The sequence below is a fragment of the Conger conger genome, chromosome 16 (genome assembly GCF_963514075.1).
Source record: "Conger conger chromosome 16, fConCon1.1, whole genome shotgun sequence".
In the NCBI taxonomy this organism is placed as follows: domain Eukaryota; kingdom Metazoa; phylum Chordata; class Actinopteri; order Anguilliformes; family Congridae; genus Conger; species Conger conger.
In genome coordinates, this window is record NC_083775.1 from 36,630,335 (window position 1) to 36,651,585 (window position 21,251).

The 21,251-nt window shown below is 40.9% G+C and overlaps 1 protein-coding gene across 1 annotated transcript in view; it reads left to right on the plus strand.

Annotated features, from left to right (window-relative positions):
* Positions 1-21,251, plus strand: part of LOC133114199 (uncharacterized) — a 67,217-nt gene that overhangs the window by 40,986 nt on the left and 4,980 nt on the right. Inside the window, exons 72-95 of the mRNA XM_061223367.1 lie at positions 27-145; positions 300-455; positions 1,034-1,242; positions 1,615-1,700; positions 2,020-2,147; positions 2,333-2,458; positions 3,432-3,622; positions 4,347-4,438; positions 4,650-4,780; positions 5,199-5,323; positions 5,573-5,690; positions 7,107-7,319; positions 7,429-7,599; positions 8,606-8,758; positions 9,582-9,631; positions 10,084-10,216; positions 10,313-10,395; positions 10,673-10,802; positions 13,221-13,411; positions 16,167-16,257; positions 16,501-16,618; positions 18,134-18,318; positions 18,492-18,647; positions 19,922-20,058. Of these exons, the coding sequence (XP_061079351.1) occupies positions 27-145; positions 300-455; positions 1,034-1,242; positions 1,615-1,700; positions 2,020-2,147; positions 2,333-2,458; positions 3,432-3,622; positions 4,347-4,438; positions 4,650-4,780; positions 5,199-5,323; positions 5,573-5,690; positions 7,107-7,319; positions 7,429-7,599; positions 8,606-8,758; positions 9,582-9,631; positions 10,084-10,216; positions 10,313-10,395; positions 10,673-10,802; positions 13,221-13,411; positions 16,167-16,257; positions 16,501-16,618; positions 18,134-18,318; positions 18,492-18,647; positions 19,922-20,058 (3,292 nt within the window). The remainder of the gene's footprint in view (positions 1-26; positions 146-299; positions 456-1,033; positions 1,243-1,614; positions 1,701-2,019; positions 2,148-2,332; positions 2,459-3,431; positions 3,623-4,346; positions 4,439-4,649; positions 4,781-5,198; positions 5,324-5,572; positions 5,691-7,106; positions 7,320-7,428; positions 7,600-8,605; positions 8,759-9,581; positions 9,632-10,083; positions 10,217-10,312; positions 10,396-10,672; positions 10,803-13,220; positions 13,412-16,166; positions 16,258-16,500; positions 16,619-18,133; positions 18,319-18,491; positions 18,648-19,921; positions 20,059-21,251) is intronic.

Consider the following 21,251-nt stretch of genomic DNA (forward strand, 5'->3'; position numbering starts at 1 on the left):
TGTATAACTGTCAGTGCCTTTTCCAGACCCAGGGTGTGTCCGCAGTTCAGACGGCAGTGTGCCATGGCTTCAGAAGAACTTTGGGAAATTTTCTAGCTTCCTAACCCCCGAAGACATCCAGAGGCTCAACAGCAACTTCTCTGTGGTAGGTGCCACAAACAAGGAAGATATCTGTAGACAAATATAGGAAACGTAGGAGGATGTAAAGAGATCTCTGTAATGAAGACCAAAATTATGAGTAAAGAATTCTGTCATTCAGAATTAGAGGTCTAAAGTGTGTCTTCCCTGTGGGTCTGTAGGAGGAAGCTCTGCGTCATCTGACCGTTAAGCAGTTGGCTGAGTTCTTTGCTGCTCCTGGACAGCTGGAAACTGCTGAAGACGTCAGCAAACTAATGAGCCATGTGCCAGACGACCAATTGGGAACATTCTTTGATGAGTTTTCACCAGCCATTGAGGTATGAAGTGCAGACCAACACTGGGCTTTGAGAAGGTCTGCAAAATGACAGTTATTGTGAGGGTCATGTGTAGTGTAACCACCAGGACGTGAAATGGGTACTTTTAGTTTTCTTCTCCTTCTACCTCCTGTCACTTCAGTTTAAGAGAGCAACATTCTTAGCACTTTTAGCAAGTAGTAAAAATTCCAAGAACATCCAAAGACCAAAAGAAATGTAGCGACTCTGTCATGTCTCACACCTGATGGACCTAGTCCTGTAAAAGCAAGACTGTTCTCCAGAAACACCTATAACATCTGCGTGGAATTTATCCTTTGCTCATTTATATTAATTCTAATGCAGAACTGTACCTGATGAATCTCCTGCACTTCACTTTAATCCATTTTACGAATTTAAAAGCCTCAATGGTGGGTATCAGAGAGCAGATGACAAATTCTGGGAGACTCCTGTAACTTCTGGGAGAACTACACTGACTGTCTGGCAGATATCAGAGCCAAAGGGCAGCTGTCCTCTGTGGGGGACTGAAAACCTCTCCAAAGAATCTTCTCCTCGGGTGAGTGGTGACGCTCTGTCTCCTTTAGGGTCGGCCCTTCCCGATGGAGGCGCGCTCTGCAATGCTGCAGCAGGTGCTGGACCGAGCCAACCTCTCCGATGCCGCGGTCAGCGATGAGGAAGCCCAGGTATGGCTTCAGCAACGTCTGCCGCCCCTGCTGCTGAACCTGCAACGGGAACACGTGGGCCCTCTCTTCAACATCGTCAAGCGCAGGGACTGCAACATCAGCCAGGAATTGTAAGATGGCCTCTCTTCCTTCTTCCTGCTCTAACCTACAGTAAAGTCCTTTAGGAACTTTCCCACTGCAAAATGCAATAAATAGTCTGCCGATGGGATGACTTGTCAAGAAAACAGTTACAGGCTAATGTTTTCTACTTCAGAGAAATAAAAAGATCTTAACTCTCATTACAAGACTAAAACCACTTGTTAGGTCAGACATTTTTTGCAGTGCTCATAATTCAGGAGAGTGGACAATCAATGCTGGCGGTTTGAATGAAAATTGTTAGACCTGGATAAAATGATGTAACTGTTTTGGATTCAGACATTTTCTATGGGAATATTTCTTTATCCATTCATAGCTCTCACTTCTCCTTTTAATGTGATTTTCAGGGTGAAGCATCTTAGCAGTATCCGCCAAACCCTTGATGATGACACGGAAAGCGAGGTCATCAAAAACATTGTTGACTCACTCAGAGGTACTGAACAAAATACCAAATTTATACACAGACATCTTCAGCACAAAGAGTCAGCGCTATCTTGTGTCACTGCCTAGAGGTCATGTTATTTTGCACATAGAGTCATTGTCTTCTCGCCTCACTCCCTAGAGATTTAAATTGCTAGAAAAAATGGCAGAGAGGCATGAATAGTGCAAAAAAACAAACCGTAATGCTGGTCCTGAGTAATCTGAGATTTGGCTGTTGATCTGTGCTGCTCTTTGGTGGTGCTTCATAGTACAGTAATCTGTGCCTGGCTGTTTATGTCAAACACTAAGCCGTGGCCTTTCCTTTCTCACAGACCCTCAGCCACTGCGCTGCTACACAAACCAGAGTTTCTACCAGTTTCTGAGAAAAAGCTTCCTCAAATTCCCTTCTCCCCAACTCTCTACTGTCCTTTCACTGATGCCTCCTCACAGACAGGCAGAGGTAAGTAAAGATGCTGTATAAGCCCTCAATTAGCTTTAGGCTGTTTCTTTATAATAGTCAAGAGTTGGCTCCTGCCCTCTTAATATATTTTTTTAATGGTCAGGATTTGTCTCCTCCCTCCGATATATTTTTATTGGTCAGGATTTGTCTCCTCCCCCTCAATTCTCCTGTTTTCCCCACTGCAGCTGATAAACTCCATTCCTCCCAATGAGCTTGGTGAGCTGCTGAGGAAACCGATGTTTATAGATAACAGCACAGACCTCTGCACCCTCCTGCTGCACCACCGACAGACCCCCAAACTCTTGGAGACGGTGAGCAGTGATGTTGGGAGAGTGAATAAGAACAAGCTGGCCCAACATGAGCTTTTTATTTTATGTCAATTATGAATAGAACTGGAACCCAAACCTGATTGATATCAGGAAAACAAATGCCAACACCAGTGACATGCCCACTGTCAGAAATGATTATGATTATTGGTCTGAACCAGGGGCGGAATTAAGGGTTGGACTGGCGGTGCAATTGCACCAGGGCCCGGGGTGAGGAGGGCCCCGTGGTGAGGAGGGCCCCGGGGTGAGGAGGGCCCGGGGTGAGGAGGGCCCCGTGGTGAGGAGGGCCCCAGGGTGAGGAGGGCCCCGGGGTGAGGAGGGCCCCGGGGTGAGGAGGGCCCCGTGGTGAGGAGGGCCCCGGGGTGAGGAGGGCCCCGGGGTGAGGAGGGCCCCGGGGTGAGGAGGGCCCGGGGTGAGGAGGGCCCCGTGGTGAGGAGGGCCCCAGGGTGAGGAGGGCCCCGGGGTGATGATCTGTCACGTTCAGTTTCAGGAGTGCGGTACACATCAGCAAAAGATAGCTACCAAACAAAAAATGTGCCCAAAAAAGCAGCAAAGCTACCAAAAGTAGATCTATTTCTTAAACTAGCAACTATCTTTGGCAATACGATGAAGATGATTATGAATTTCACTGCCACAGCCAAACACTCGTTCTCAAAAGTTGCGCTGGATGTCCTTTTAAATGAGTGAGCTGCTTTTTACCGTGAAGCTATTATTTGTCAGAAAGAGTAATATAATATAGCTAGTGCTTATCCATGTGCTTTACCTACTGTCTGTTTTTCTGAATTACTGGTGCATGCGTGCTGCAAGTGTGAATGCGGGTCATGTTATTGAAGGGGAGAGGGCCCTGATTATAATTTTCACCAGGCCCCGACAAGTTTTAATTATGCCTCTGGTCTGAACGCACCTTTTAAGAGTTATGGGATTAGGACCTAATATTCATGTGTTGTTTTTCCCACAGGAGAAATTTTCAGAAAACGTTAGGTCACAGATCTTGCCCTGTGTGTGGCCCCTGGCCCTCAGAAGTGGCGATGAGGCAGAAGTGAAGAGATGGTTTGATGTCCGGCTTCCTGATTACTTGCAATTCCTCAACAAGGACCTCATCAGCTCCCAGGATACCCTCAATGCATCGTGCTTAGCCTTCAGGAACCTGTAAGCATTAAAAGCAGGCGGAATAGGAATCCACCTGTGTTTGGGCATTTATTACTTTCCAATTATATATCTGACCCTTTTATCCAAAGTGACTTGTTGATATTCCTTGTATTTTTGGCTCTATTTCTGCCAAGATGAAGCTGTCCCAATCTGCCACAGTAATTGGGCTGACTGCTTGTGGTATTGTTCGGATGAATATCTTTGCTTAATTAACATAATTAATACGTAACCTATAGTGAGCTCCAGAATTATTGGCACACTTAATAAAAATGATGAAAAATGGCTCCATGTAATACACAACACAGATAATAATGTATACAGTGGGGTCCAAAAGTCTGAGACCACATTGAAAATCTGGGCGATTATTATCCTTTATTTAATCCTGGAAATAGGCAGAAAGTTTTAGGATTTTAAATAAATAAAATATATGAAAGATAGGCTTTGCCAGAACTACTCGAGGACCAAAGTAGAGCAAGGAGTGCTGGACAATCCACAGTCACCTGACCTCAACCCCACTGAACATTTATGGGGGCACTTGAAGACTAACAAAAGCCAAGCATTCAGTAAAATCACAAGATGTTCTTTGGAACATTGTCAAATAATGCTGGAATAAGATGAATCATCAGGTTTTGCAAAGATTTGTGGAGTCCATGCAAGAATGTTGGAAAAGTAACAGCTGATAACCTCAAGTCAAAGTTCATCTGGTTTCATTTTGATTTTGTAGCATATTTGTATTGGGAACCAACTACAACTTCAACAGCACAGACATTAGAGAAGATGAAGTTTATGACATCATTAAGACGTACATCAGCACAGGTGAGGCTCACTTCTTGCCTTCTAGTAATCATGTTCAAATGACTGTAGTCTAAAGCACACCAACCTAATGTATTCTTTAAAAAATAATAATTATTATTATTTTTCAATACTTGCAAGTTGTAATACAATATTTTCATAGGTTTAATGAAAAACATTTTGCCCAATTTAATGCATACATATATATGTACACTTATTTTTGTTGTCATTAAAGATGGAAGTCCAAAGTGCTACGACCGCAATGACCCGACCCTCAACTCCACGGCTTGGTTTTTCAACTACTTTTGCAATTTCATTAGATTTGCTGACTCGGATGACTTCAGAACATTTGGTTCAGAAGAAGTAGTATGTTTTTTTTTCTTTTCTTTGAACATTTATGAGTATTTGTATTTTTTTTTGTCAGTTACCATTTTGTTAAATATTTAACTTTTGTAAATGTTGTTGTAGCAGTGAATATTTTGACATATCTGAGCCTAACTGCTCTGTTCTTCGCCCTTAACACTGAATCTTACTGAGTTTAAGGGCTCTATCTTGGACACGGCGTAACATGGTGGTAGCTCAAATTAAAGTATCTTTGCTAGTTATTGAGTTTAAGGGTTTGCACATAGAATTCTTGAGTTTAAAAGACAGTTTGCACTGACAGGTATTGAGTTTAAGAGACAGTTTGCACTGATTGAACTTATGAAGACATGCGTTCAAAACGGTGCATTTCAGATACAGCAGGTTTGTTTCATTATGCATGTGGTTTTTTTTTCACTTTCAGCTTCAGGTCTTCTCTGTCAATCCACAAAATATCGAGCTCTTAAGTCAACCTGGCATCCCAGATAACGTGACCGCCCTGATCACAGAGTTAATCTTCCAGGAGAACCCACAATTCCAACCCACAGAGTAAGCTTGGCATGAAAACCATGCCATGGTCCCTACAGAAATACTACACATTTCACAGTTTACCATCTGACATGAGTCATTCTTTGGTATAATAACAGCTTATTCACATCAGCTGATTCAATTTAGAATGCTTTGTTATAAAGTAAATGTAAGTACCGTAAGCCAATAATGTAATGTAATGTGATAAATTAGAGGACCTGTCAGGGTCAAGCCCTCCTCCCTTGAGTAACACTGGTCTGTCTTTTACAGACTGCCGCCCCGATTCCAATGCTATGCTCCAGGAATGGCTTTGTCCGGGCTGGATGAGAGTCAGACTCTGGCTGTTCTCGGGAACATAAATCAGTCCTGCACTGCTGTGGAACCCCATGTAAGTAATATATTAAAGGCATACGCATGGAGGGTCATAAAACTGCTCTTAATGAGTTAATTTGAACAACCATTTTGGTGATCGAATGACATTCTATTTTTCTTTTGCACAGAACTCTCAATAATGTTCAAACACATTTTGACAAAGTTTTTGAATGGTTATCAAAACTAACTGCAACTAACTATTTTTCTATCGATTAATCTGATGATTATTTTTGTCGATTAGTCTAAACTATTCATGCAGGGGGGTTGGTGGGGTGACTATGGATTCAATTTGCAGTTGAACATTTCAAAATGTATTGACATGTTTTTGAAGTGCGATACTACTATTCTTAGATCACTTGCGTAGTTGCCTCTCAAACGCCACCGGCTGAAGACCCAGAGTAGACCCAGAGTAGACCCAGAGTCCACTATCTGAGTAAAGGGCTCAAATCATCCACACGGATTTGTTGTTTACTAGGAGAAAGAAAGTTGCAGTTGCACAATTTTACACTGATAAAATTAGATTTTTATATTAAGATTTGTACTTATTGATACAAGTGTATTCATAACATTGTTAATAATATTAATAATATTGTGGTTCTGTCACAGAAAAGCTCCAAGATATTGAACCCGATCTATTATGGCTTTGTTATGGTTCTGTCGTGGACAAGCCCCCAATCTGTTATGACCCAAAAACCCAGCAGTGTTGCAATAGCACAGAGGGGGGAGCTGGTTGTAACATCAAACCACCACACAAAGACTTAATCAAGGTTTACAAAGAGAAAAGGACTAGTTATTAATACAGATTTATTAATGGAGAGAGAAGGATTTCTCCTCCTCATTAAATCCTAAAATACAAATTTACTATAAATTTACTATTATATAATAAATAAAAATTATAAAAGCATAAGTATAATGTTCATACCTGGCAACAAAAACAAGTAAAATCAGAAAGTCATAAAGTCATTAAGTAATTTAAAAGACAATTTAGGATTTGGAGCCACAGTTCGCACACACCCTCCTCTGAACAGGTGGGACAGATGGCTTCACAGGAGGCAGATTTCCACACTGATGCAGTTTTCTCCTAGGTTCATAGATGGTTATTAAGCCCTAAGAATACTGCTGTGGAAATTATACCATTGCACCAGTCACACTGAAACAATCAGAATGACACCACAACATGAGTATGTTCTGATCTTGGATTGTCATGAAACATATCATGCCACATACACTATTTCAGTGATGGTAAGGTTGTACACTGGGGGACAAAAATGTAAAAATACCTCTAATTGAAAATACATATGGTGACACAATGAAGATGTCACCATATGAAGATGAAGGGGACAAGTGATTTCTTGTTGGTTGAATTGTTGAGTAGTTGTTTCATTGAATAACTGGTTGATTTTTTTGACGAGTGTTGTTTTTATTATTTCAGATTCCGGCAGCGCTGGCTGGGAATATTAAAACAGTCAGTCCTGCACAGATCACTGCCCTGGGAAGCCAGGTGACAGGTTTGAGTCCGGGCCAGATCAGTGGAGCTCCACCAAGCGTCATCTTTGGATCCCTTCAGAACCTGGGCAAAGTTTCAGGCTGGACCCAGGCTCAGTCCATGAGCATCATAACAGTGATCCTTGCACAAAACTTCCAGGTCCATTTTTACTAATCGTATCCAGTCAGTACAACAGCAACAAAATTTGAGCATTTGCAATTTACAGATTTCCATAGGTTTTCTTCAGAAATGTGCTTTCCTTCCACAGGTTGACAATCGGGAAAATCTGGAAAGCCTGGGCTCTCTAATACAAGGCGTTCCCTTTTCAGCCATTTCAAAAATCTCCCCCACTGTAGCTCAGCAAACCGCTTCCAATCCAGTTTTTGTTAAGAACCTTCTGAGTGCTCCTGTAATTCTGCGGCAGATGTTCATCAGACAGGTATGTCAAGAAAGTGCTATGTTACCTTTAGTTCACTTCCTAGTGGTTGGCTGAAACATTAAGCCTCATTCACAAAACTGTTCTTAAATTATTCTTACAATGGTCCCTAAGACCACAAAATTCTAATGTGGAATTCATTAAAAATCCCAAACCATTGATTTTTGTGAGTATCCCAGGTTTGTCAGAATAAGAAAGCCAACTGTTCGGAAACTGTAAGCGCGGTGTTCATGTTGATTACAATAAGGAAACACTGTATTGATGTCATAAACGGCATGGTGACTTCAGAGTCATGCGCAAACCGTCTTATGTGTGCCGTCTTGGCCAGGACTCCCTGGAAGAAGAGATCTTGTATCTCAATGGTGACATTTCCTGGTTAAATAAAGGACAAATAAAAAAAAAAAAACATCAGCCATTCATGCCTCTCCACAAATAATGTAATATGTGTGTAGTGGGGCGGCCTGTAGCATAGTGGTTAAGGTAAATGACTGGCATACCCAAGGTTGGTGGTTCTAATCCTAGTGTGGTATAGCCACAATAAGATCCGCACAGCCGTTGGGCCCTTGAGCAAGGCCCTTAACCCTGCATTGCTCAAGGGGAGGATTGTCTCCTGCTTAGTCTAATCAACTCTAGATGAGAGCGTCTGCCAAATGCCAATAATGTAATGTAATGTGTATGTATTGAATGTCTGTATTCTAAGTGTGTATATTTCTTAACATCTTCCAATTAACACTGTCATATATTTTATATTTTTCTTTTCTTTTCATAAAAAAGCCTAACTAGGGATGGGAGTTGGAAACTAGCAATAGCTATAATCTCTGTATGCAGAACATCAGCTACATGAACCTGGTGTAAACTGGCAGTAATGATGCTCTGTCTCTCGGCATTGTCCCTACTCAAATAAACGTTAAATAAATACATTAAATAAATTGAAAATCAAGTAGTTTACCCACTACAGCAGGCAGAGATAACCCTGTTCCCTCTGTACCCTGTTTGTTTATTTCCAAAGATTATCAAAGTGGATTCTACACCCCAGATACTGTTAAACAACGTCCCTGATGACCTAGCCTCAGAAATCCCCAGAAGTCTGCTGATCTTTTCTGAAAATATGGATCCAGCTGTGGTGCAGAAGATAAATAAGAAAAAATGGAAACCTGAGCAGGTACAGCATCGCAAACCTATTACATTTTTACTCATCTCCTGATTCTTAGGAAAACGGCATTATTCACAGCTTGGATGAAAGCAGAGCAAAATAGCCATCTACAAGTAGCTTGGTATGCAATACAATAGATAATTAACCATTTCAGCTAGAAGGACACTATTAACCATGTTTTGAAGCTGAATGTATATGAGGTTTCCACCCATATTAAATTATATTGGCAAACACAGAAATGTTCATTTTCAGGTTCTCCTGAAAAAAAAAAAGGAATGTAAAATAATGTGTCGGCCTTTCCTAATCTACTGCTTTGTTATTTTTGGTTTTATTATTCCACAATGGGATTGTTACTGCTGTTGTTATCTCTTTTCTGGCTTTGACAGGTTTTTTGGGGGGTTTTTTGCACGAAAGAGTGAAGAGCTTAACCTTTACAGTTTTATATGGGTTTCTTACTGCTCCTTGAATCATTAAGAGATAAGTTATATGTTAAGGTTAATGTTATTGTTTGATGCTGGTATTGAATCAACATGGCCACTGGGGGCACAATAAACTACCATATTCCAGAGTGTGGCACCCATCCACACACTGCAACAGTGCTTTAACAGGATAAGCCACACAGCAGCTTCCCCCACCCATGTTAAAGAAGCAGTCCACGGGAAAGATATTTTTGGACTTTTGTCCTGTTGTGGAATTAGGATTGTCATTCTTGCTAAATTAACTCTTTGCAAATGTAATTGATTTGAACATAATTACCAAGTGACTAAAATGCCAAGTGGACTTAACACACTTTACAGAGAAGTTGGTCTGAACAAATGAATTTTATTTGCAGGCGGCTCTGTTTTTCGATACAGTTGCTGAAGGAACCAGTGATGCTGATGAGTAAGTAGTAATATCTGTGAATATGGGGAATTTTCTATTATATCCATAGCTTTATTACAACAACAGACTGCTAGCTCTTCACCCTTTAAGTATGCATGGACGACTTGTGACATAATATAAGCACTGTCTTAGACATACAGAAAATATGAGCACCCGGGATAGTCTTAAGTTTTAATATTCAATCAAAAACGTATTTGATGATGACTCTTTTTTTTTCCAACAGGAATTTAATTTGGTACTTTTATAACTCACATAATATTGACAGTTTACATCATGTATCATGCTATTACGGAGTTATTCATAATAGGGATGCCTGCACCCTAAAACAATATTTTAAATTGCTCCAATGTACTGCAATAAACACACTATGGAAAATTATTATATTACAAAACAATGTGATGGGTTTTATGAAAAATTAGAGAAAAAGAATGTGTGTGCGTGTGTTATTGTAGCCTTTCAACGGAGATGCTCCAGGGATTCTCGTGCACAAGGATTCGCCGTTTTAAAAAAACAAAAGTCAGAAATCTCATCAGAGCTTGCAGGAGGAGAAGGAACCGAAGAAAGGTGGTTCTGCGCGAAACCCAGGTAATGCTGAAATGCTCAAACCGAGGATAAAAATACTAGAAATTCAAAGCACAGCAAGACAAGAATTGAGGTATAATGTCTTATTTTCTGTTCCAGTTAACCTGCATGTACAATAACATCAAGCGTGAAATGCCACAGAATTTCACAGAACTCCCTTCAGACATGCTGTTGTACCAAGAGTAAGTTTCTAACACTAACCCGAACCCAACTTTCTAGCCCAACTTTCAAAACAGCTTTTGTGGCTCAAGCCTCAATGAAAGATTCATCTTCCTCATGCATACTCTCTTCCCACCTCCTGCATGTTCTTGTCCTGCATACTATACTCCTGCATGCTCTCCTCCTACATGTTCTTGTGCTGCATACTCTCCCCCTTCATGTTCTTGTCCTGTATATTGTACTCCTGCATACTATACTCCTGCATGTCCTTAAGGTTTCTGTGCCCATGTGCTCCTGTAGCTACTCCACCGTGCAGCAGGCAACATGCAAGGCGTACTTCATACAAACCGGAGAAGCAGACTTTGATGTTCTGTCTGACGCTTTGAGTGGGAAGAAAGCTGAGTTACTGAGCAATGCCAAAAGCTGCCTGGTGAGTTGCACTGGTTAATAACTGTTAAATTATAATTATATTTTAATCAATTCTGGAGAATTAATCAATTCTTAATCAATTCTTGAGAATTGATTAAATCCATTGGTAAGCACCGCCACTTCACTTTGTAGGTAGATAACAAAGACATTTTTTTTGTGTTAGGCACAGAAAAAGGTGCCATAATCCAGTCCAGGGGGGCTGAAGTGTCTGCAGGTTTAATTCTGCAGGTTTAACTCCAGTCCTAGAGGACCAGTGTCTGCAGGTTTAACTCCAGTCCTAGAGGACCAGTGTCTGCAGGTTTAACTCCAGTCCTAGAGGACCAGTGTCTGCAGGTTTAACTCCAGTCCTAGAGGACCAGTGTCTGCAGGTTTAACTCCAGTCCTAGAGGACCAGTGTCTGCAGGTTTAACTCCAGTCCTAGAGGACCAGTGTCTGCAGGTTTAACTCCAGTCCTAGAGGACCAGTGTCTGCAGGTTTAACTCCAGTCCTAGAGGACCAGTGTCTGCAGGTTTAACTCCAGTGCTCGAGTACCAGTGTCTGCAGGTTTAACTCCAGTCCTCGAGTACCAGTGTCTGCAGGTTTAACTCCAGTCCTAGAGGACCAGTGTCTGCAGGTTTAACTCCAGTCCTAGAGGACCAGTGTCTGCAGGTTTAACTCCAGTCCTAGCGGACCAGTGTCTGCAGGTCTAACTCCAGTCCTAGAGGACCAGTGTCTGCAGGTTTAACTCCAGTGCTCGAGTACCAGTGTCTGCAGGTTTAACTCCAGTGCTCGAGTACCAGTGTCTGCAGGTTTAACTCCAGTCCTAGAGGACCAGTGTCTGCAGGTTTAACTCCAGTCCTAGAGGACCAGTGTCTGCAGGTTTAACTCCAGTCCTAGAGGACCAGTGTCTGCAGGTTTAACTCCAGTCCTAGAGGACCAGTGTCTGCAGGTTTACCTCCAGTGCTCGAGTACCAGTGTCTGCAGGTTTAACTCCAGTCCTCGAGTACCAGTGTCTGCAGGTTTAACTCCAGTCCTAGAGGACCAGTGTCTGCAGGTTTAACTCCAGTGCTCGAGTACCAGTGTCTGCAGGTTTAACTCCAGTCCTCGAGTACCAGTGTCTGCAGGTTTAATTCCAGTCCTAGAGGACCAGTGTCTGCAGGTTTAACTCCAGTCCTAGCGGACCAGTGTCTGCAGGTTTAACTCCAGTCTTAGAGGACCATTGTCTGCAGGTTTAACTCCAGTCCTAGAGGACCAGTGTCTGCAGGTTTAACTCCAGTCCTAGAGGACCATTGTCTGCAGGTTTAACTCCAGTCCTAGAGGACCAGTGTCTGCAGGTTTAACTCCAGTGCTCGAGTACCAGTGTCTGCAGGTTTAACTCCAGTCCTCGAGTACCAGCGTCTGCAGGTTTAACTCCAGTCCTAGAGGACCAGTGTCTGCTGGTTTAACTTCGCTCCTGGAGGACTGCAGTGTCTGCAGGTCTAACTCCAGCACTGGAGGGCCGCAGTGTCTGCATATTTAACGGTAGTTCAGGAGGGGGCAGTGTTTCTGTAAGTTTATTTCCAGTCCAGGAGGGCCTTCGTGTGATTCAGTGGCAGTGGTTCATTGAATCACTGATTGGCTAAAGAGTGCACATACCTTGTTCTCAAGTTCTTAATTAGCTGAATGAAATAAAACCGTAAAAACCAACAGAACTCTTTTACATTAATGGCATTTGGCAGACGCTCTTATCCAGAGCAACGTACAACAAAGTGCATACCCATAACCAGGGATAAGTGCGCTGAAAGACCCTAGAGGGAAGTACAATTTCAACTGCATATACACTCTTGATATAGGAACCCTTATCAGCTTTACTACTATGAGCTCATCACTGCATTCTGATTAAATCACACATAGGATTGGGATAATTAAAGGTCCCATATTGTGGAAAATGACATTTCCATTGCTATGTGGATTATGAAGGAGTTCTAGGTGCTATAAGAATCACTGTGAAAGTATCAAAGCGCACAGTCCCCAAAATAAATCCACACAATCGGTTTTAAGAAACAGCATTTAAACGAGCCGTTTGAACTTCCGTAACTTTATGATGTCGCAACTTCATAAAACATGGCCCACGTTGCAGCCGGAAGACGCTCCGCACAGACGGCAGTTAGTTGCAGATCAGCCAATCAGAACAGAGGTTCATTAATATTAATGAACTTTAAAGACACAATCACTAAAACAGCCTGTTATTGGTAAAGCTCATGAGAAGCACTGGAGAATGGACATGTAAAACTGGATAGATATTGTTTTTGGTTCTTGGAACCACGCAAACTCCTTCTTATGGATGTCAGGTCCTAAAATAAAACAATGGAAAGGTGTACAATATGGGACGATTAAATAATATACAGGGCCAGGATAATAAATTAATGTATGAATAATGTAAACATTTGATTTATTCCAGGGTGTAACAGGAACAAACCTGAACAAGGAGACTGTGGAGGTTCTGGGAAACATGTGCTGCACACTGGATGAGTCTCACATCAGTGACTCAGACCCACTGATACTGGAGAAACTTAAAACCTGCAAGGCTTTCTCAGACAAGCAGCTCGATGCAATGGAAAAAGTTCTTCTCCGTGGTACCGCCATTTATGGGTAAGTAAAGAAAACAGTCTAACAGAGGGACATAAGGGCCTGGTTGAACAAAAACTTGGGTCAAATACATGAATGTTTTGGATTCAAATCATTTCTGTGCTTCATTGCCTGGTGCACTTGAGCCATCAGTTTCTGTAAACAGATACCATCCCATTCTTTTACGGTTAACCGTATCTTTTTTTTCTTCTTCTTTTTTTAACTGTACTGACAAATTGAATTGTATTTTCAAACTTTATTTTGGGCCATCTTAATAGTTAATGTCAACACTAAGTCAGATAATAGCCTAATTGCCAAATTAAAGATTTACATCGCCATTTACATTACATTTAATTTGATATTGTGCAGTGTAACCTCAGATACAGCAGTCTGTAGACTAGTTAAATCCCTGTTGTTTGTGTCCAGGCATAGTATAGTTTTGAATGTCAACAAATAGCCACGGATCCTCTGTGAACCTTAAGAAGCGGCATTATGCTACAATAAGCCATACGTCAACCAACAGCTACAGGATTACTTTGATAACTATACTGTAGCATTCAATTCCCTGTGGCGTTTTGATTTTAAACCCCCTGAATTTGCTTGTGAGAACTACTGGAGCTTTTCAATTGCTAGTTTAGAATGTAAACCACAATAATACACCGGGTGGTGAATGCACATTCATTTTAAACCAAGCTTACATTACATTATTGGCATTTGGCAGACGCTCTTATCCAGAGCGACGTACAACAAAGTGCATACCCATAACCAGGGATACGTTCGCTGAAAGACCCTAGAGGGAAGTACAATTTCAACTGCTACCTGTACAACAAAGATAAGGACGAGGGCCCTTTTTTTTTTTTTTTTTTGAGAACAAAGAAACAAAGAAACAGAGCAAAAGTGACCAAAGTTAACTATCCAAACACTGCTTACCTAGACAACTAAAAATACCGATTCACAAAGCAAGTCGCAGAGACAACAATTAAGGTTCACAGGGAGGTAGGGAGGGATGGGGAGACGTGCTGCTTGAAGAGGTGTGTCTTCAGCTTGCGCTTGAAGGTGGGGAGAGATTCTACAGTTCTGACCTCAACGGGGAGTTCGTTCCACCACCGTGGAGCCAGAACAGACAGTAGTCGTGAGCGTGAGGTGGAGGTTCGGAGAGGGGGAGGTGCCAAATGGCCTGTGGAGGCTGAACGAAGAGGTCTGGCAGGGGTGTAGGGTCTGATGATTTTTTTTAGATAAGCTGGGGAAGACCCTTTAACTGCTTGGAAGGCTAGCACCAATGTTCAACCAAGCTTACCAGTTCAGTTTCAACGATCAGTTATTGGTTAGGAACTGTTAACTGTTTAAGTGTTTAGATCCGTCGTATTTGACCCAGGTCTGGTAAAGAATGATACTGCAGATATCCTTCTACAGAAATCCTCAGGAAATGCTTATGAAAGTCCCTGTGTAATCCCTTCTATGTTAACAATTTTACAAATTTACTAATGAAAAAATGTGTTCTTGCTGTGATATATCTAATCTCTATAAAGGATACCCTGTCTGTTCTGTACTCTCTGATAGACAGTCGAACAATCTTACAGTATCTAAATGACCGACTGTAGGGGGCAAAATCATAACTTTGTTTTCAAAAAACTTTTTTTAAATCCCATGGATTAAAATAGGCTTAATGTCATATCTGTGTTTTGTTCTGTGTGTATGATACTATAAAACGAGTAAAACATTCTAACTGTTTTTTTAGCATTTTGGCCCCAAATGGCATCTGTTCTGAGCTATTCAATCTTATGTTATTGGGGGCCAAGCATCGAAGCTGCATAGGCAGACAATGTGTTTTACTATTATTCATCATCATCTTTTGCTTCTGGTTATGGTGTCTACGGCAGCCCCTAGTAACGTATAGTGAAAGCTTTTCAAATTTGGCACACTGATTGGAGACAGTCCCATGATTCTTTTCACCAAGATTAATGTCTCCACCTCAAGCACTCCAGCACCACCAACGGGTCAAATTTGGTAGTATGTTTATGCATGTAAATTTTGAGCCTTATGTGATCTTCAAAACTGAGGTACCGTTGGATTCCTTGGATTAAGTCGAGTTCAACATTAATTTCCGCCATATTCGATTTTCCACCATTGGATTTTCAGAAAAAGTTAAAAACATTTTCACAGGCAACAAATGTTGTCCAGTCTTCACCATATTCACTAATCTTTGCAGATGATGTTCATACCAAGCCTCACAAAAAAGTTATAGAAAGTGTTCGTCCATTACAGTCAACCGCAAAGTCAGCAAACAAAAACTTAGGTCATAACTCAGCAACGCTTTGATCTACCATAACCAAACTTGGTACACAGTTTTCCTATTATTTGACCACTGCAAGACTTTTATGTTTACACCGTTTTCAGGATTTAAAAAAACCAAACATTCTTTTTAATCGGTGGATTAAAATAGGCTTAATGTCATATCAGTTTTTCTCTTCTGTTCTGTGTGTGTGATGCTATAAACAAGTTAAAAAATATATATATAACTATTTTTGTGCATTTTGGGCCATCTGTTCAATCTGAGCTATTCAATCTTACGTTACTGTATTTGCATTTATGCCATTTATTTTGCAGACAATGTGCATTACACAACATTTGAGTGTACATGTACTATGCACTATATTTTATGTACAATATGTTATGTATTTGTGTATTTTCAAAACAAAGCAAATATGTAACAATAAAACAAACAGAAAATATTAAAGCAAAAAAATATATTTTAAATAATTGCATTGTTTGCTTTCAGAAATCCTTCACAATGGAACACTAAAACTCTACAAAGGTTGGAACCCCTCCCAGTGTTCTTAGGAAGCTCATTCTGGAGTCGTTTTGGAAAGGTGCGTTCATATTTGTATGGCTGCATCATTAGATGTTAGATGAGTTTTGTGCATGTGCATGTTGACCTTACACACCATGAACAAAGTACTTTTTCTGTTGAAAATAAGAGGACACAATACAGCACTGAGTAACTGCAATATGTGGCGCCATTTTTTCTCATTCAAGAGAACCACACCCACACACTGAGTTTAATTCCTTTTCTTTCCCGGGAAGCCTTTACTGAATTTTTCTCATCATTGCAGAGGGACATCCGCAGATATCTGAGAAAGCTCCGGAAACTGAGAGGAAGCAAGCGGAGAAGGAAGGAGTTAAAAAGACTTTTTAGAAAAATTCGTGGGCGCAGGAATAGACGAGCAGCAGGTAGGCCGGAACAAAATTTTCTCGCTACTTCAATGTAAACTGGGGGCTGACATTAGCTCAGTGGTCGTCTGGCAGTCGCAGGGTGTTTTTAAGTGTCCCTGAGCTAGACTCCCAACCCCCACTTACTCCCAATGAGCTGAATGGTGCCTTGAATGGCAGCCTTTGATGTGTGTGAATGGGTGAATGAGAATAAAATGCAGTCCGTTTACCATGCTAGGCAATATACTTGGATACTTTTGGTGGCTAGTATGGATGTGACAAGTCATCAGTTTTTGTAACTGGTTACGATCTCATTTTTGAAATGGTTAACCGGTTACCCGATACTCATTATGACTGCTAGGGGTCGTTTTTTTGTTTTTTTTCTGGATTACTGAGAAATGTAATTGTATTTTCAAACTTTATTTCTCATTGCATTATCTCAATAGTTAAATGTCAACATTGTAAGTCAGATAATAGTAACTCTGTACAATTTGATATATTCTTATGTAACAGTAAACTTGCATTTTATATGGCAATGCATTTTATATGGCGTGGGACAACCGTGGTGGTGAGATTAACATATACATTTTTCACTGAAAGCAAGGAATTTTCGCTTTCAAAATAACCTAATGATAATGTATTACTTCATTACTTTTTATGTAGATACCGCATAGAGGAAAGCGAAGTTCGGTTTGCTGATAGTTTGTATTTGCATGTCCACAAATAAACACGGATGAACAAACGCCATAGAATAAGCCATACGTGAACTATCAGCTACAGATTTAAAACACACAGAAATTATTTGACAAATATAGTACTGTAGCATTCAATTCCATGTGGTGTTTGCATTCTTAACCCACTGCCGCAGGTTGCTGGCTTGTACAACTGCAGCTTGTGGATTTAATGTAAACAGCGTATTGTAATATTTTGTGCAACATTTTTGCAATGATGTGTTGCTTTATTTTTATGTGATACAGAATAGAGAAAAGCTACGTTTAGTTTGCCGTAGTTTGAATTTGTGTGTCAACGAATAAACATGGATCTTCTGTGAACCTTAGGAAATTACATAACGTTATAATAAGCTGTAAGTCAACCAACCGCTACAGAAATTCTTTGATAACTCTAATACTGTAGCATTCAATTCCCTGTGGTGTTTGCATCTTAAACCCCCTGAAATGGCCAGATTGCTTGTCAGAACTATTGAAGCTAGTCGAACCACAATAATACGCCTGGTGATGAACGTGCATTTATTTTGAACTGAGCTTTCAATTTCACCTTCAGAAAAAAAATATTGGTTATCGGTTATCAATTTTTTGTAACCGGTTACAAATAAGTTTTGGTTAACCGGTTAACCGTTTAACTGTACACACCCCTAGTGACTAGTCATCTGTAATAACACAAATAAGCCTTTGCCGATTTAAAACTAGGACCTTTGCCCTAAGAAGAAAGTCATCCCTCTGAAATGTCTCCATTGCACTAGGTACAGTATGTACAAGCCCTTCCATGTTCACACTTCATTTGTTTGTCTTTCTTCAGATCAGTGCACAGTTGGAAACATCACACAGGTCACCATCAACGATGACTCTTTTCCCTTTGGTTACGATGCCATGCAGTTCGGCCACTGTCTAAGCGTGCAGGTTGTAAAAGAAAATTTGGCAGCTCTCGCTCAGAAGGTGGATGAGGATGAATTCCAGGCAATTGTTCTGAACAAATCAAATCAGGTACTAATAATACAAATATGACCTCTAACATTATTGTGTCACTTCAACAGGGCAGTCATCATTAATACATAAACATATTTGCACTAAAAAGTGTTTTGAATACAGTGTAAAAATCCAGTTGAAAGGTGCCATACGCAAATCGCTGAACGGTTCCGGTACTTCTTGTCTCTCAGGCATATCCAGCAGGCCTTTCAGATATGCTGGTGCAACTCCTGGGTCCTGTGTCTCGTGTGGCCTCCCTGGGTGACATCAGCAAGTGGAGCATCACCAGCATTGACACCCTGGCTGCTCTAATGAACTCAGAAGATGGAGCGTGGGAGCCTGCAAAGGTAATGCAGGAACACGGGTTCCATGAAGCAGACAGCGCTGTGCATTCAAGTCCTGATCAAACTCGACTTTTCTCACAGTAGTTTCTGCCTCTCTCTCAAACTCTGTTCTGGCCTAATATTTGGAGGGCGGGGAGTCAGTTTGACTGACGACAAATGAGGAGAGCCTATGGCTCTTGGTGTGAGGGTTGAGGCTGTGCAGAGAGCCAGACGCGACTGAGGGAATAACCCTGCTAAGCGAACGTGTTCGCCACTAAATCCCGGGAGGTATACAGATGGGAATACACACAATAAAATAATAATGCCTACTCCCGGAACAGAGGGAGGAACAGAAAGGAAATAACGCAAATAAGATTCCCGAATACAAATAAAGATGAAGCCCCAAAAAACGGCTGGCGAAAATAAAACAACCCTTGGAAAACCGGGGCAAATAACTCAACCAAAAGAAGTGCTTTTCACTTTTGCACTGGCGGTCACCGAGCGATAAGGAAAATAAAGTACAACCTAGCATAAAAGGCTAGGCATAAAAATAAAAACCATGAGACGCAGCTCAGGACAAAATGAAAACCAAAATACACGTACCGGGGACACCGTCCCTCACCCACGGACACGAGCCGACAAAATAAAAGGAAAACCAGAATCTTATCGGAAGACGTGAGCGAACACAACCAGCTGCACGTCTTCCTACCTTAGAACCTTTATAGCTGACTACAGCGAATAAATACCTGCACCGTACCGGACTCAAACATTTACCGAGTCTACCTGGCGCATTTACCGGCTTAGTGCAAGGAGAGTTTGACACTAAAGCGATGGTGAACTGTCTGCACTGCCCTTAAATACCCACGGGAAGAACACCTGGCGCTAACAAGGACCAGGTGCAAACGATGAAGCCCTGCCCTCTGGTGGCTTCCTTTGGCAACCACTCCTCACCATGACACTTGGGGGAGGAATATGCACCACTGCGTGAAAGGATATTGATTGGAGTTGAATGGAAAATTGACAGATTTGATCTACATACACGGCCACTGGTACACAATGATGTCAATTTCTGTCTTTAAAGACAAGCAGAAATCAATTTTTTCAATTAACCACACAAAGGCGTCTTAAAGCATATATCCCCAAAAAATCATAAAATTGTAATACCAAAAGTTTTTTTGCCATCCTATACCAGTGGATGTGTGTATGGCGATTACATGTCAATTTTCTATTCCCCTCCACTCAAGATATTTTCACCGATTTAACTTTTCAAAGTTGTTCTTCTTCATTTTCTGTTGTAGAGCAAAGCCATCATCATGAAATACTTGGAAACACCTGGCAATACCCTGGGGACCTCAGAGCTGAATGCAATAGGCGGGCCTAATCTGTGCCCCCTTCCCACCAGTGTCGTGATGACCATCACCCCTGAGGCACTGAAGTGAGATTCTAATGAACCCTTATTGAGCTGTTACTGTGAGCCCTTATTGAGTTTAAACTTGGAGGCCTCATAATGTTTAAATTATCAGATCTTTTAGAGTTTTAACTACGAGCCCTTACTGAGTTTTAACTATGGGGCCTTATAAAGTTTTAAAGGAACACATCTTTTTGGAAAAATCTTTGTAAATCCAAACATTTTTGGATTTTTTCCAACTTACCCACACTTAGACGAGATGTTCGATTTCATTTTTGTGGAATGTTAGCTAACTAGCTAGTCAGCTAATAATGTATTTGTAGAAAAATGTATGTAGGTAGCTAACTTAACTTAGGTTAGCTAGCAACTGTAGCTCTGGCTCAATGTAACCTCTAGCTATAACGTTAGGGAACGGTTATATTGGGTGTGATCTGGGGTGACTAAGGTTATCTATTCATCAGGACCTTTGTGGCTAACTCATGTCTAGATTAGATATCTAGCTATAAGTTGATATGGCCAGCACCTACGGCGAAGTCTAATACATTTTTAAAGAGAAATGCTCGCATTTTCTGAAAGCCTCAAAAGACAAGAAAATAAATTAATCAGCCCTAATGCTAACATCGGCCTGTTCTCCATCAAGGTATCAGCACAGATCTTTGAAAACATGCTATAGCGCTGTTGCTACTATTCAGTTTGTGAAGAAAAAGACTCTTATTCATACCCAATTATGTGCATAGAATTAACATGGCAGCATATTATTATTTGGGTAAATTCAACAGATAGAAAATAAATTGAATATAGTACATAATTAGAACTTATTCCTACAGTGAGTATCAAAGTGGTTTGTGGGTGAGACATTGAGTAACTGTGAATGGACATGACTTTGTTTAATTGGCCAATGACTTTTGGACAAAAATAATATGTAATGCCCATATATGTTCATACTGTAGGCTATGCATCTGCTTTTACACTTATCCAGAATGACAAACAGTATGCATATATGAATGAGATCATAACAATCATCACTCTTTACTCATTATACATTTTAATGTAGGATATTAGATTTAGGATTCAGGATGCAGGATTTAATGCAGGATCAATGAATCGCACTAGTTTAAAATGTGTAGCCACGTACCAACACAGTTTGTCGGCAAGCTATGTTGAAAGAGTGATACAAGATATGTGGTCTTAAATAGGACACATGTTGGAAATAAAGCATG